This window comes from Pelodiscus sinensis, chromosome 24 (assembly GCF_052426305.1).
Source record: "Pelodiscus sinensis isolate ZL-2025 chromosome 24, ASM5242630v1, whole genome shotgun sequence".
In the NCBI taxonomy this organism is placed as follows: domain Eukaryota; kingdom Metazoa; phylum Chordata; order Testudines; family Trionychidae; genus Pelodiscus; species Pelodiscus sinensis.
In genome coordinates, this window is record NC_143075.1 from 13834645 (window position 1) to 13850040 (window position 15396).

Sequence of the window (15396 nt, forward strand, 5' to 3'; positions counted from 1 at the left end):
ACTGATCAGTGCTTTGAGATGAGGATGAAAATTTCTGTCCACTGGTGCAAAAGGGAAATAATCTTATGCATGAAGAGAACCCAGTTTAAAATGGCTTCCTTGGTAACACCTAAGCCTAACTTTTCAAAGGTGCTGAGTACTTAAAACTTCAATGGAATCTGAGTAGCTGGAGCTTAATACCTTTTTAGTGTGGCCCCTACTCTTTATAGCACTTCAGAGGTAGAACTGCTTGATTGACTACCTTGTTAGTCTGAAATAATGGCAGGGTGTTAGATAAAAAAAATAGAGAATTGCTGTATGTCTCTTTCATAAAATCATACTAGTATGTATTTTGCTGCTTCCAGGTATGCAGATCGTGCAAAGCAGATTAAATGCAATGCTGTTATCAACGAGGATCCCAATGCCAAATTGGTGCGTGAGCTTAAGGAAGAGGTGACAAGGCTCAAGGATCTACTGCGTGCCCAAGGGCTAGGAGATATTATTGACAGTAAGTTGATTAAGCAGTTTGAGGGGTAGCCATGTTAGTTTTTAACTTCAAAAACGAGTAGCCCTGTGGCACCTTAGACACTAATACAAATTTACATAGTATCCTGAGTTTTTATGGGCAAAACCCACTTCTTAAGATTAGCTGGGTTAAGTAGTCTTCAGTGTTCCCTCTAACCTGTGGAGCAGCACAGTTTCACAGATAATTAATCAGCCTGGAACCTCTGACTGGGTGGGGCTGATGAATCACCTGTGAAGCTGTCTTGCCCCACATTTTAGAGGGAACGTTGTCCCTTCCATCATGGGGCTGTGCTCTGCAACAGGAAATCAACTAATTGCCAATACACTTGGTTTTTGTGGGAAGGTGTAGCCATTACATTTCAGTATTTCAAAATTTTCACATTGCTCTGGTGAGTGGTTGTCTATAACATGCCTTCTCCCATTCTTACGTTACTACTGCATTGGATTCAAACTCTTTTGGTTGCTTGCAAAGAAAAGCTTGAGGATGCTGAAGAGATGGGATTGTGAAATCCCTTTTGCACTGATCAATGGTGATGACCCTTCCTGATAAAGGAGCAGCTTTGGGTGGTCTCTGAAAAGTCTTGGCCCATCCTCTGTTAAAAGGATGGTAGCTGTGTCAGGAGCAGGTCAGCAGCCCTATTTCTTTTTAAGAATAGCTCATGTCATGTTACCACAATTCAAATATTGTTTTGTCCCAAGTACAATAATGGTTAATCTCTGTAAGATAATTGCCCAAATGATACAACCATCTCACAATTTGCTGCTTAACTGCCTGCAGCTGCGATAATGGTTTTTTCAAGCACAAAATTTAAGCAATGTTGGAAGAACTATGTAGTGGGAGCTTGTATATTATACGCTCTTACTGTCCAGGCCTTGCTAGTACTACCTCTCAAGATGCTAATACAAGAGAAGCTATGAATATGCTGTCTTGGATTTGTCCTATTTTTCTGACCTTCACCTTCAATACAGAAAACCAGCTAAAATCTTCCGTGCTAAATTCTTTCAGAGTTTGGGGCTGTGACTTAATTCCTTTTGCATGAGATGCTTTTAAGATCAGTGTTAATTTTGTGTCAAACTAGTTTTCTTTTCGTTTACAGTAGAATCATCTGTATTGAAATGTATTTAAAAAGTGAATGTTGTGTTACTGACCTTTTGATGCTTATTTTCCTGTGAAGGGAATATTCTGGTTGAATCACAAGCCATGTGAAGTGTGTAACTTGTTTGTATCTTCTATCGTTATTTGTTTGAGAGAATGGATTAAGAAGAAAACTCAGCTCAAATTAAAATATGTTCACGTTTGATGTAGTCGTTAAGTTTCAAAACCAGAACTTTTAGCTGGATTTGAACAAAAAGTATTTGATGTGAAACGGAAAACTTTTTGTTCTTTCAAATGCCAAGTATTCTCTTCCCTTCCTGTGTCACTGTTTATCCTAAACTTTGACCCTTCTTGTATTTCCCTCTTGCTTCCCTTCAGTTGGTCCAATGGGAGATGATTACTCTGGAAGTGGAGGCAAATGTGTGTATTGTGTGGTTCTATAGCTCTTGCTAATCTGCTTCTGTTGGGCCAGCTTTTAATTGAGCTTTGCATGCCAGCATTCCTCACGGGGAAATCCCAGACAGAGTGGTTACTTTAAGTCTCATGTTTAATGAAAATGAATTTTCCTATTTTTAGCTATCCTTGGGTAAAAGCACAAAGTTGAGACTACTCTTCAGTACATTGGTTGCTTCCTTGTTTTGAGGAGACTGAGGATGGTAATACTTCAGTCTATTTTTACAAATAGTGCGGATTTGAACGTCCAAAATCTGTCTTTTCAGAATTTTTTTCAAGTTCATACATTAAACAGGTTTCCATCCCCCTAGACATCTAGTCTCATGACTTATTTTCTGACTCAAAATATGTTATAATTTTACATTTGAGAATTGATAATTTAAACTAAAGTAAAACAAAACCATAACTATTTCCTCCAAGGGAATGTTTCTTTGATAGCCTCTGCACATGTGTGGTGTTGGGTGCTTTGTGCTGATTGCAGTCTCTTTGAGCTCTTATTTGTCTTAGCTATCAATATACTTGCTGTCTAAAAAAGAGATTTGTTTTCCTCTGAAGGAAGGAATCTTAATGTGAGGAAACTGATAAGGATTAGGTAATAGGCTAAGAGACTGTCAGTAAGACAGCTGTTTCTGTGAAAGGGAATATACCTCTATAATCCACCTTCAGAGAAATATCTTCTGTACAGGGATGGATTATCTAGATTTGTTTTGAAGGGGGCAAATCTTAAGGAGACTGTTTCTCATTTTAGACCTTGTCTATGCCCTTTTTCAAAAGCTCTCTTCACCCCAAAACAATACTGGAAGAGATCTGTCTGAAATTTCCTGAACTCCAATACTGGTGGTGTAAAGACTCAGTCTGGCCTTCCTTTTTTGGTGCTGCTTAAAGCTTGTTGCCTAACTTCGTCATCTCCGTGTGTAGCTGCAGTATCACCCAGAGAAACGTGCATGTGTTGAAGGATAGGTTCTGTATGGACTCTGCAACAGCTAATCTGATTGCAAATGCTACCTTCTTTATCCCTTGAGTGCATGTGCCCATTGGCCTTTCAAGACCCTATCCTTCCTGCTCTGTTCTACCTGCTTCCCTCCACCTGGTGGCTCTTTCTCTTCTGTATTTTTCTACTTCCTATATCAGCAGATGGTGGTTTTCAAACTGTACTAACTGTACAAGGCTAATTGTGGTGTGAAATAGGACAGAAAGCTTATTGTTTCTGTTGGTAGGATTGTCCTGAGTAAGAGGAGAGAAGGTGAGCGGGGACTCGGTGAATCCTGAGCTACTTAACTGTCAGCATCTGCATGTTAGCATTTTTTGATGAGAGAGATGGTTGTTGTGAGATTCATTTGGCTTAGAATCAGATCAGAGATGGTCTCTGGATAACTTTTTCATGGTGGGAATACCTGAATTTATCTGTATTTTCTTCTGTATTTTCCAGTTTCGTAAATGTCATCTTCAGGCATCCTGGGCTACCAGTATCTAGATCAGGGGTTTTCAAACTCAGGATCTCACTTGTAAGGGCAAACCACTAGCTGGCCCCAAGATGCATTTACCTGAGCGTCTGCTGGCATGCCCGCTCCCAGTGGCCACAGTACACCCTTCCAAGCCAATAGGAGCTGGAAGCTGTGTCCTGTCAACCAAAGTTTGAAAACCCTTTATCTAGACTGAGAGAGCTGATTTGAGAGACTTAAAAGTGCCACCTGTTGAAACCATTTGCACAGGCCTTCTACCAGAAACTTAGCCTATTATATATTGTGGATCCTTTTCTCCACAACATATTAAGATGAGTGAGATGTGGTGGTATAAATATGAGCCATGCTCTTGTTCACCCTGACTAGGTCTGTGTATAGGGTTGCAGCTTTGTACCCTTAGGGAGCATGAGTTACAGGCTGAGATTACGCTGGCACTCTGTGTAGCATCTCAGGAGTCCAGGTTGTGAACCACTCTAGTCCAGGGCTATTTGGTCCGACAACATCCGTGGCCTGACATGATTTGAGTTAGCAGGATGCACGCTGAATGGGTGTGATGATGTTTCCCGGGGTCCGTTTAAAGTTTCTTTACAAGTACCAGTCTTGGCGCTCAGTCTTCTGTGCTGTTATTTAGCTTTAATTTACCGCTAAATGTTTTCTATGAGCCCAGTAAGCAGTGGAAATGTTGGTAATGCTGCTAGACAATATTGACACTCCTGTGCTTTGCCAAATTCTCTGGTTTGGTACTTGTCAAGTCCCAAGGATTCTGGGCTAGAGAGGGTTAACCTGTATTACTTTTAGAAATTAAGATTCAGTAAATCATTTTTTTTAATTTTTTTTTTTTTTACTGTTTTCCTTTTAGATTCCTTTCATATGAGTTGGATTTGAAATTATTAGGTTTAGGCTTTTTGCTCCAATAGCGCCTTTGCTGATAAATGGCCATCTCTGTTCATGGCCCTCAGCTCCACATTGCTCATCAGTGTGACAATGCCCACTAGTGTGAGAAGACTGAGGAGATCATAGGAATAGAGCAGTCCACAGCTGTTGTTTAGATCATGAGGATTCTTCTGGTTTACAGTGTATTGTTCAGTGTTTAACTTTGTTTTGTCAGGAGTTCACGGGTAACATATTAAGTTTATTCTGGAGTCCTTATTTACAAGTTTTAGAGACTGAATTGACCTTATATCTCAGGGATATCTGTTTTAAAGGATTTGTTTCAGAACTGCCATCTAAAACTTTTAATCTTGTCTGTGTAGTGGCTTAAATGCTTTCCTCTTACACTAGTATTTCCTTCATGTCTTCCTTTTCCCCTTTTTTCTGCTCCCTGCCTCTCCTTTGTGCCTTCCCTTGTCTGTCTCCCAGATCTGAAAGATTTTCAGAACAATAAACATAGATACTTGCTAGCCTCCGAGAATCAACGCCCTGGCAATTTTTCCACAGCCTCCATGGGGTCCCTCAGTGCATCTCCATCTTCCTGCTCTCTCAGTAGTCAGGTGGGCTTAGCATCTGTGTCCAGTATACAGGAGAGGATCATGTCTACACCTGGAGGAGAGGAAGCCATTGAACGTTTGAAGGTATGTACCATTGCAGACTGAGCAGGATGTATTTTGGCTGCTTGGAAAGCTGAGTAATGGGGAGATATTTTCATAGGAAAACATGACTTGTGTTTGTATTTCTGTGTCAGTACATCAGAAAGCGTGGCCGTGTTGGACAAGTTGAGGAATGGGTTCATGTATAAGTTTTTCATTCATGAAAATCTGGGATTGATTTTTGTCTTTAGTATTTTTATTGCTGAGTTGATTTCATTGTGGCTAATCTTAGTGCACACTTACTGATAATCTTGTGTGTTAACAGAGGATTGAGCAGCAGAGTAGCCAAGGAGAGTTTCAAGAGGCCTTTTCAGCATTTCCCTGAACTGGATAATCAGCTTTTAAAGAAACCCTGAATGTACCCAAACTAATAAAAGAACAGCATAACCCCGTTGCTGTTGTCTTCACCCAACCCCCGCAGATTAAAATGTGAAGCACACAGAATAGCTTGCCTTATCCAGACAATAGACGCCTTGTCCTAAATGCATGTGAATTGAACAGCATCAAAAGTGCTTTAGTGAAGGGTTTCTTTCATTTTTACCAAAGCTCCCAGCCCTCATTGGGTGGGTGAGAGAGGGAAGCAGGGTATGTTGAATGTGAGTGTTGCATTCCCATGTCTTTTCCATGAGATGCTGCTGGAGGGAGGGGTTTGGATGTGGTGAAAACACATGCTGCACATCCTCCTTCCATTAGAAACTTGCTGTTGTCATGGAGATAATGGTGCTGTCTCTGTAGTCCCCTGACACCCAGTCACTGAATGACGTCTGTAAATCAGATTTAACCCCCTCTCTTCCCGTCCCCCACTCATAAAGTAGTTTGAAATCTGAGTGAGGCTGCCAGGAAAAGTGTTTTCCTTTTCCGTCAACATTCAAGGCAACTTTCGCCTTATAAAATACCTTGGAATCATTAAATTGTCAGATTGTATTTTCCTTCCCAAGTATTGAGTGGTTTTTAGAGCCAAAAGTAAATGGAAGCATGGAAATGAACTTGAGGATACCTTTATTTTAGCTTCCCAGTGGGATTTGGGCAGACATTATTTTTCTGGGAGGAGGAGTAAAAAATAAGGAGATGGGGGAAAGGTATCTGTAAAATTACTTTTCTTTTTTTTAAACATAGAGGTGTTTTCCCTGTTGGGGTGAGTTTTTTTAAATGCTTCCACTTTGCTCCCTAGTTATACTTTATGCGTTAGTCTGAGGGCAGATAAATAGCTTTATTTTGCATTCAAAGCATAGGATAGAGTGGAGAAGGCAAGAAACATTCTCCTTTATCTCTGTCCAGAGAAAAGAAATGGTCTCTTGTGCTAAAGCTATGTAAATGCTGTAGCTATTGAAAAGAACCCTGTGAAAAGCTTCTCGGGGAAAAAATGCTGCCAGACACGCTGTTGGCTTGAGGTTTATTAGGATGGTGCTGAACCTTCTTACAGTGGTAGTAAATGCCACACTGAATCATACTGATTATTGTGGTGTTGGGGAGCTACTAATATCCTGCTTAGTCCTCGGTACCAGAGGACAAGAGAACTGAGCCCCTATTTAGCTTGACATTTAGCCTCCTTTACTAAAATCCTTGGACACACTTGACAATCTATTGCTGGAGCTCTTATCCTAAACCTTCTATGAGAGCGCTAGCCCAATAAGAGGCAGCAGACCTTCTGGATTTCCTAGAAATGGATGCCCATTTGGGGAGACCAGAAATGGAATGAAGTCTGGAAGCGGGTTTAGGAAGTAATAACTTATTGGACAGAGGGAATTGAGTTGTAATTGCCATGCCAACCTCAAAGTGAGTCTATTTAGGGTGAGGGTTCTGTTGCCTGTGTCGGGGACTTCTAACCCAGACGGCTTCAGTTCGTTGTCTGACCGCAAAGAGACAGGCAACACCAGCATGGTCTAATCACAAAGCTCTTTATTGAAGAGTGCACACGACAATAGAGAGCAGCCCGTCTCTACCAAGAATCAGCCCCTGATTTCTATAGCAAATAGGGTTATATAGACAGTTCCGTCGCGTCATAGACTATTTACTTAAGCAACCCACCTGCCTTTGTTAGTTAGAAACTTCTAGCACGGGTGCATACCTTGCCAACTATACAAGGTGGCCTTGATACATTAGCAACTTTCTTATTAAGACAGAAGGCGAGTACCAGACAACGAGGAGACAGGGAGTTTTCTTATCAGTTCCTTAAGCAAGCTGTTCAGTTCAGCAAGTACAAAAATGCAGCTGTTCGCTTGTCTCATGCCCTTGCTCAACTCGTGTCTCAAATTTTGTTCAGGGACTACCCAGAACCCTTTGCTGGACATTTCTCGGTCTGTCTTAGCATAACCACCCTAGGCCCAATTCTCTAGGGCTTAACACCTGTAATTGGCCTTAATGTTAACAGCAACCAAAGATCCGTTCAGTATTTGCCTACCTTTATCATAAGTTTTTGATCTGAATATTTGTTCCCATACAAGAGTTCCAAGTCCTTTAAGAGATTTTATTATTTAAAATGTATTGTAATACGACTTGAGGTTCAAATGAGGGAAATTTTTCCCTTCCTGTAGCTTTGTTCAGAGGAAGAGAGTCTCTGTATGACGTTTTGCATTCATTTCTGTGTCCCTAATACAGCAGTTCAGTCCTCTGAAGCATAAATTTCATAACTCTGCTTATTCTTTTATGAATGAAGAGAATTCTTTAGGGGTAAACCTGCTCTTTTTTAATGCTGCTTTTTGATAAATTTTCAATCTTCAATGCATTAGGTTTCAGATGTTTTTTCTAATATCTTCATAATGATTAGGGGGAGGGAGGGGAGAGGAGAGGGAGCTGCACTGCGTTCCTGAAGGATTACATCACCACAGGGGCATGGCGGGTGATGAAAAATGGGAAAGAGGAGGCTCTTTTAGCCTCTTGCACAGTGATGTGGCTGGTGCAGCCCTGCAAAAAGCTACTTTCGGTAAAAAGCTGGCCACAGCCCTTTGCAGCCAGCTGTTCACAACAATTTAAAATCTGCTTTTTACTTATTTGCACATTTTTGTCTTTGATTGTAGCTTTGCTGTGGAAGTGTAGGTTATGGTCTAAGATTTATGCAACAGCTTGGACTAGAATGTCAGTCTGTCTGGCTTAGGATACAGAACAGATTCCAAGGTGGAATTGATTAAAATAGCCCCTTTCTAAGTGCAGCAAGTGCATAGAATGCTGTGGGCTGGATCTACCTGCCAAGCTGGTGGATCCAGTCTGTGGATCCCCAATTGAGACCTGGGGACGGGGAATGCACAAAGTCTCTCCTCCCCTTGCCAGAGGTGTGTAGCATCAGAGGGAACTGCTGCGTGTTTTAAAATAGCCAGCGGTTCTCTCTAGCTGTTGTGCACCCCCAGCAGGGCATGGGGCAAGAGACTTTGCCCTCCCCCTGCCCCCAGATCCTGATTGGCCAAGGGGTAGAGGGAGCGTGAAAGGTCTCTTCCGGCAGCGACACCTGGAGGGAGCTTTGAGCTGTTTTAAAACAGTTGGTGATTCTCTGTAGGTGCCGGAGGCAGGGGGGCAAAGACTTCATGCACTCCCCAACCCCCAGGCCAGTCAGGGTTGGTGGGTAGGAGAGTAAAAGATGTCTCCTGGCTCCAAAGCAGCCTGGGGCCACTTCAGAAATTTGTGAAGTGGCCCCCTTTAAAAATAAAAAAAAATAAATTGGCCACACCAGTGCTAGAGGCATTTGACTTGTCACCTTGTCCATTAGGATGAAACTGATTTTGGGTATGTGGCATTCTTAACCACAATTTGTTATGTATTGACTTTAGCACTCAAGTTATAAATATAGCTCCAGGAATATGCAAGAGTTAAGAACTATGACCTGTCAAGTAATTTAAAAAAGTAATCGCGATTAATCATGATGTTAAACAGTAATAGCATACCTTTTCTATAAATAACAAGAAGTGGTTTGGTAGCACTTTATAGACTACCAAAACATGTAGATGCTATCATGAGCTTTCGTGGGCACAGCCCACTTCTTCAGATGACCAGAGTTTTTGTTCTGGAAGCGCTTTATAGACTAACTCGGCTACCCCCTGAAGCTTTTATATAAATGTTAGTGGATGTTTTCCACGTTTTCAGATGTATTCTGTGCTGTAATGGAGATCAATATAAGGTATACATTGCTCTTTTATAATAGATATTTGCACTGTAGAAATACAAGATAGTATTTTTCTGGTCACTTCATGAGTACTGTTGTATAATCTCTTTATTATGAAAATTAAACTTACAAATGTAGAATTATATACAAAAATAACTGTATTCAAAAATAAAACAATGTACAATTTATGATCCTTAAAATTTAAGATCCTCCAACTCCGCTCAGTCCCGCTTCTTCTTCAGCCAATTGCTCAGAGAAAGAAGTTTGTTTACATTTAGAAAAGATAATGCTGCCTACTTCCTGTTTGCAGTGTCATGTGAAAGTGAGAATAGGCATTCACATGGCACTGTTGCAGATACAGCATATCAAGATAGATCTGCTCGCTAAGAGAGATTCATATGTCCCTCCACGGTTCACCCACCATTCCAAAGGACATGCATATATGCTGCTGCTGAGTTCTGCTTGATAAAAATCCAGAGTAGTGCAGACTGACACAATGGTCATGCTGCTCATCATAGGAGTCAGATGGCACCAGCAGAAAGTTTATTTTTGGTTTTGATGATTTGTGTTACGTAGTTTCTGCATCGTGATGTTGCTCTCTTAAGACTTCTGAAAGGATGCTCCCCACCCTGTCATGTTTAGATTTTAGGAGACACTTAAGAGTCTTAAACCTTGAGTCAAATGCTGTAGCTATTTGAGACATCTCACATTGGTATCCTCTTCCTGTTTTGTCTGCTGTGAAAGTGTTCATAAAACAAACTGGGTCATCATCAGAGATTACTATAACATGAAATATATGGCAGAATATGGGTAGATTGCAGAGAAGGAGACAGAATTCTACACCAGGTAGTTGATTCTCAAATTTAATTAACTTTTTTTAAAACCAATTTCATCACCATGGAAGCATGTCCTCTGCCACGGTGGCCAAAATGTGAATTGGCACATGAATGTTTAACATATCCGGCACACAAATATCTTGCAATACTGTCTACAAAAGTGCCATGCAAATGTTGGTTGTCACTTTCAGCTGACATAGGCAAGCAGCATTGTCTCCTCTAAAAATGAAGTTTCTCTTAACAATTGGCTTAACAAGAAGTATGACTAAGTAGACTTATTGGTTCTGAAGTTTTGCTCTGCTTTGTTTGGGTGTAATTATGTAACAGAAAAATCTCCATTTGTAAATTGTGCTTTCAGGATAGAGATTGTACTGCAATACTTGTATAAGGCAAATTGAAAAATACTTTTCTTTCATTTATTATTTAACAGCAAATATTTCTAATAAATATATGAAGTGAACCCTGTATACTTTGTATTCTGTTTAAATTAAAAGATATTTGTAAATGTAGAAAAACATTCAAAATATGTAATACATTTCAATTGATACTCTTTAACTGTGTGATTAATTGTGATTCTCAAAAAATTGCAATTAAAAATTAATCACATGTTGAGACTAATTGAGAACCCTTTAAATAACAAATTATGACATCCATTTGACATCAATTTATATAACTCTTCCTCCAAAAGGCTCCAGAATGCATTATAAACCGATGTATAGAAGGAGATACTAAAATCCAGTTCTTCCCTCTTAGCTATTATGATATTGAGACCTGCTACAGGCAAAAAATTCTCTGCAGACAGGAGATATTCCTGCTTTGTCTAACAAGATTGCTCTCCTGGAGACTTAAATAGTACCCATTATGTCTTGACCATGTAATCTTCTGGACACTTATAGCCTAGTGTCTTGGAATTGAAGCTTCTGGCAGGATTTTTTTGGTTGATAACTAATCAGTCTCTGGTGAGGACTAATGTACACTGCTTTGGGAGTAAGTGTTGACTTCAAAGATAGAGGTTCTTATTTCTTGTAGGTTCCTGCAAAAATGGTTATTGTTAAGGAGCAGTTGGGGTTGCCTGGGATGCTTTGTTTATAACTGTGCTTTGGCAATGAGGCTTAAAATTAGCACTACATCATTTGCTGCTGGATCCTACTAATTCAGATCACATTTAGGTCTGAATACTTGTTTAGCTGTGGTTCCTTAAGATGAAATGTTTTAAATCTGGGGCTCCATATAATCCCTCTCCACTCTGCTAATTCTATATTGGGGATTTTGCACAGGAATCCGAGAAGATCATTGCAGAGCTGAATGAGACATGGGAGGAGAAGTTGCGGAAGACTGAGGCCATTAGGATGGAGAGGTCAGGAGCAAGAAATGCTGTGGATGTCTGGGGGAGGAGGGCAGGGGAGAAGGAAATAATATAGCGAAAATATGAACTCGCCCTAGAAAACCAGAGCATGAAGCAGCTAGCACACTTCTTGTTGGTGTCATCTGCTCATTGTATTCCATTATGACAGATGAGTGGGTAATGCAGAGAGAAGCAGTATTTCATTATCATACCTCAAGTATACTGCTTAGAGTTGTCATGGAAGATGCTCGTGTTGGGTAAGAATGGGAATGAGGCAGCATCTAGAATTGTTGCATCAGCTTTTTGGGGCTTCAGTTGAAGACAGCATAGAAAAGAGGATTGGTCATTAGCATCTTATTTATTTTTAATTTTTAGGATGATTTCAGCTAGTGGAATGAGTAGACTAATTGTAGAATGAACCAGAAATATAAATGTAAGCTTTGTAACTTGTCTAGCTTATATGTACATTTACCATGAATAAATTCCTTTATCATGATCTTAGCTTTTTCCCAAGGGATAGGCAGATTTATGGAATAAATAATGTAAAAGAGGTTCACTCTTGTGATGCATCATTGCCCTAAACTGGAGAGTCAGATCTACTCAAGTTTTGCTTCTTCGATTCTGCAGGCCTGTGGGTTATGGAGCAGAAGGATAGGAGTTAATCCTGTTCCATATGCAAGATAGACCCCAGGGCTGTTGGTCAATCCAGATGCAGGATGATTGGTAGTGCAGTACATTATACAATGACTATCCATTGAAATTCGGTTCAGATTTGTACCATTGGGACTACAAAAGCATCTCCATGACTTCTTCGTTTCCTTCCTTTGTAGGGAGGCCTTGCTGGCTGAGATGGGAGTTGCCATTCGGGAAGATGGAGGAACTCTGGGAGTCTTCTCCCCTAAAAAGGTACAGAATATTGATGCTAAATGATGTCCGTTCTGGAAGAGGTTGATCAGCCAGTTGGGACATTTTAGTGGTTTTAGGCCCTTAGATAATGAAGACCTTTCACAGTTTCCAGTTAGCCATTAGTTGCTGATAAGCTACCTTGCAGAAATTTAAAGCACTTTAAATTATGAAACACTTCCATCTTGAACGAGTTCACTACTCCGTAGGTGGTATGAAAGGCTTAGCTAGCTCACCACTGAAATACTCACCCTGGTGAAAACTATCACTTCACTACACAGGAGTTAGAAGGCGAAGTAAAGAATGATGTCCACAGTGCCTTCTGCTGATTACAGGCATTCCCCGAGTTACGTGGATCTGACTTATGTCGGATCCGCAGTTACGAACGGGGCCCTCCCTCTCCCTGGTCTCCAGCAGACCAGGGAGAGGAAGCAAAGCGGCGGAACACGTGGGCAGCGGACAGCCCAGACGCGTCTGGGCTGTCCGCTGCCCGCGTGCTCCCCGGCTTTACTCTGCTTTGCTCCCCGTCCCCCTGGTCTGCAGACCAGGGGGACGGGGAGCAAAGCGGCGGAACACGCGGGCAGCTGACAGCCCAGATGCGTCTGGACTGTCCGTTGCCCGCGTGTTCCGCTGCTTTGCTCACCGTCCCCCTGGTCTACAGACCAGGGGGACGGGGAGCAAAGCAGAGCAAAGCCGCGGAGCCTGGGGTTCTTAAGTTGAATCTGTATGTAAGTCAGAACTGGCGTCCAGATTCAGCCGCTGTTGAAACTGATCAGTTTCAGCAGCGGCTGAATCTGGACGCCAGTTCCGACTTACATACAGATTCAACTTAAGAACAAACCTACAGTCCCTATCCTGTACGTAACCTGGGGACTGCCTGTATTAGAATAGTCAAGATTTATGTATTATATGAGTTAGCATCAATTTAGAAAAGAAACTAAAGTGCTATGAAAAGTACTATATTTAATGTCCAAAAATTGCTGAGAACACTAATGTTCCTTTAGAAAGAGAACACATCTGAGATAAGGATGTTAAATTTTGATTAATCAGCTAATTGAGCAGTGAATGGAATTTCCATCAACTACTTCATTAGTCGATAAGGGGGAAGTGGGGCACTCGCTACCACTGTTGCACCTAAGCCGTTTAAATGTAGGAAGAGCCTCCTGTGGCTTTTGCTACATTTAAAAGGCAGAAGAGCAGCAGGGGACTGTTGTGCTTCAGCCCTTGAAATGTAGCAAGAGCCCTCGGGGGAGCTCTTGCTACATTTCATAAGCAGAAGTGCAGCAGTCAGAACTGGTGTGAAGCACCACTTCTCCGCTGTGCCTATGCCTCTCCTGGCCTCTGTGGAGACAGTGTTAGGGGGGAGAGGATTGGCTTTTAAGCTGGCTCCCTCCAGCACCAGCTCCTGCTCCTCCCCCCCTCCCCTGCTGCCTCTGTCTGATAGAGGCAGCAAGGGGGAGAGGCAACTAGTTGAGTCTCTAATTATCTGAGAAGCTTATGCTTATTGAATAGTTGGCTAGTTGCTTATATCCCTATTCTGAGAGCAGTATCTATTACTCTGTGCTGGGTCTCTGATTCAGTATTGATTCAGATGTGCCACCAGCTTGCCAATACACTTCCTGCAGCAACTGGATCTCTACTTGGTAATGCTGCCATTAAATTACATCCTGAAATTTCCTGGCTCCATTTTCTTATTAAACATCCATTAATTTTGTACACAGTAGAAAATAGGGACTGTCTAGTTTGCTAGTAACTGAGCATTCACAGACCTGAGAGGGTTCAGTGTTTCTTTAGTCCATATCAATAGTTCCACATAAATGTTAGTGAAAGATGAAAGAGGTACAGCTACGGAAATATGATCAGTCTAATGCCATGTGAACTTCTGTGTGGGAAAAGGGAGTGTGGGAGGATTTACCCATGCAGCGAAAGCAGTCATTATTACTTACAAGATCTGAAACAAGAGACCCTATCTCCTGAAACCGTAGCTCTGTTTTCACACTGAGAGCTGGGCATCAGTATCTAAACACATAATTAATGTATCTGAGAACCCCAAGTGTTGTGTTAACTGGGACCCATCTGAGTACTTTGCCCAGAAGCCCAGAATGACAGATTTATTTATTTGTTTTTAGCTGAAATGGATATGTGGTGGTGTTTTTCCTGCAACATTTAAATGAAATATTTCACTTACAAATGATTTTTGTTTATCTTTTGTAACTTCCTACCAAAGCAGCTAGTGTTCATAGGATTTCTTCATTCTCATGACATATTTCCTTGGGGCTTCTTTCTTTTACTTCATATCTCCATGTAGATTTTCCCTCAGAGGCCATCAACTCTGTTTGATGACTCTCTTGATGCGTTTTCAGCTGACCAGGTTTGTGTATTAAAGCTGTTAGGGTTGAGTAGTTGTTCAGTACAAGTTAGCCAGTTGTGTCTGTGGAAACATGTACTAGAGAAAATAAACCCATTAAACCACTGATCTGTTGTTAGATCCCTGTACTCCTTTTCCTTACTATCCTCCTAGTTTGGTTTTTATAGTTAATCCTGTGGTAATTAGTAGTAGTAGCTATGAAAGTATTAGAGGTCTGGATAGAAACTTAATACATTCTAATTTTTTCACTTCTGAATAATTTGTTTGACTTTTTATAGTTCATATTGGTGCCTGTCTCAGCAGTATTGGAGTACTTGTGTAGTATCTGTTAGCTGTACAGCATAAATGAATTGTTGGTTTAGTTTCTGAATGAAAAGGTCTTCACATCACAAACATAATCATTGCCACAATTTGCTCTCTTGGTGGCAGGGTACTATTTGAAATGAGCTGTGGAAACTGAAGTATACTATCAACTCTGGAGGGATGGGAGCATAGGGCATGGTATACTTGGACATATCTATTGTTCAGAAAAACAGGGAACTTCAGGGTATTTGAATTGCTTATTGTACTAATGCCAAAAATCTTCCAAATTCCTAAATTTTCTTGATTACAAAGCTTTCTGATTTACGTTACTTGGGGACCTGACTTTCATTAATCTAGTACACAACGCTGTGCGCCAAAATATACATGTCTAAACCATGAGCCACTCTTTTCTAAATTTCCATAACATGTAAATCTTTTACTGCTAT

At 41.0% G+C, this 15396-nt stretch overlaps 1 protein-coding gene across 21 annotated transcripts in view; it reads left to right on the forward strand.

The window, feature by feature from the left end:
- Positions 1-15396, forward strand: part of KIF1B (kinesin family member 1B) — a 167234-nt gene that overhangs the window by 72370 nt on the left and 79468 nt on the right. For 8 of the 21 annotated variants that reach the window (XM_075906752.2, XM_075906758.2, XM_075906753.2 and 5 more), the window contains 5 exons: positions 345-487; positions 1979-2020; positions 4876-5087; positions 11309-11388; positions 12207-12282. In XM_075906752.2, the coding sequence (XP_075762867.2) occupies positions 345-487; positions 1979-2020; positions 4876-5087; positions 11309-11388; positions 12207-12282 (553 nt within the window). The remainder of the gene's footprint in view (positions 1-344; positions 488-1978; positions 2021-4875; positions 5088-11308; positions 11389-12206; positions 12283-15396) is intronic. The other 13 variants (XM_075906756.2, XM_075906772.2, XM_075906761.2 and 10 more) reach the window with 3 other exon arrangements.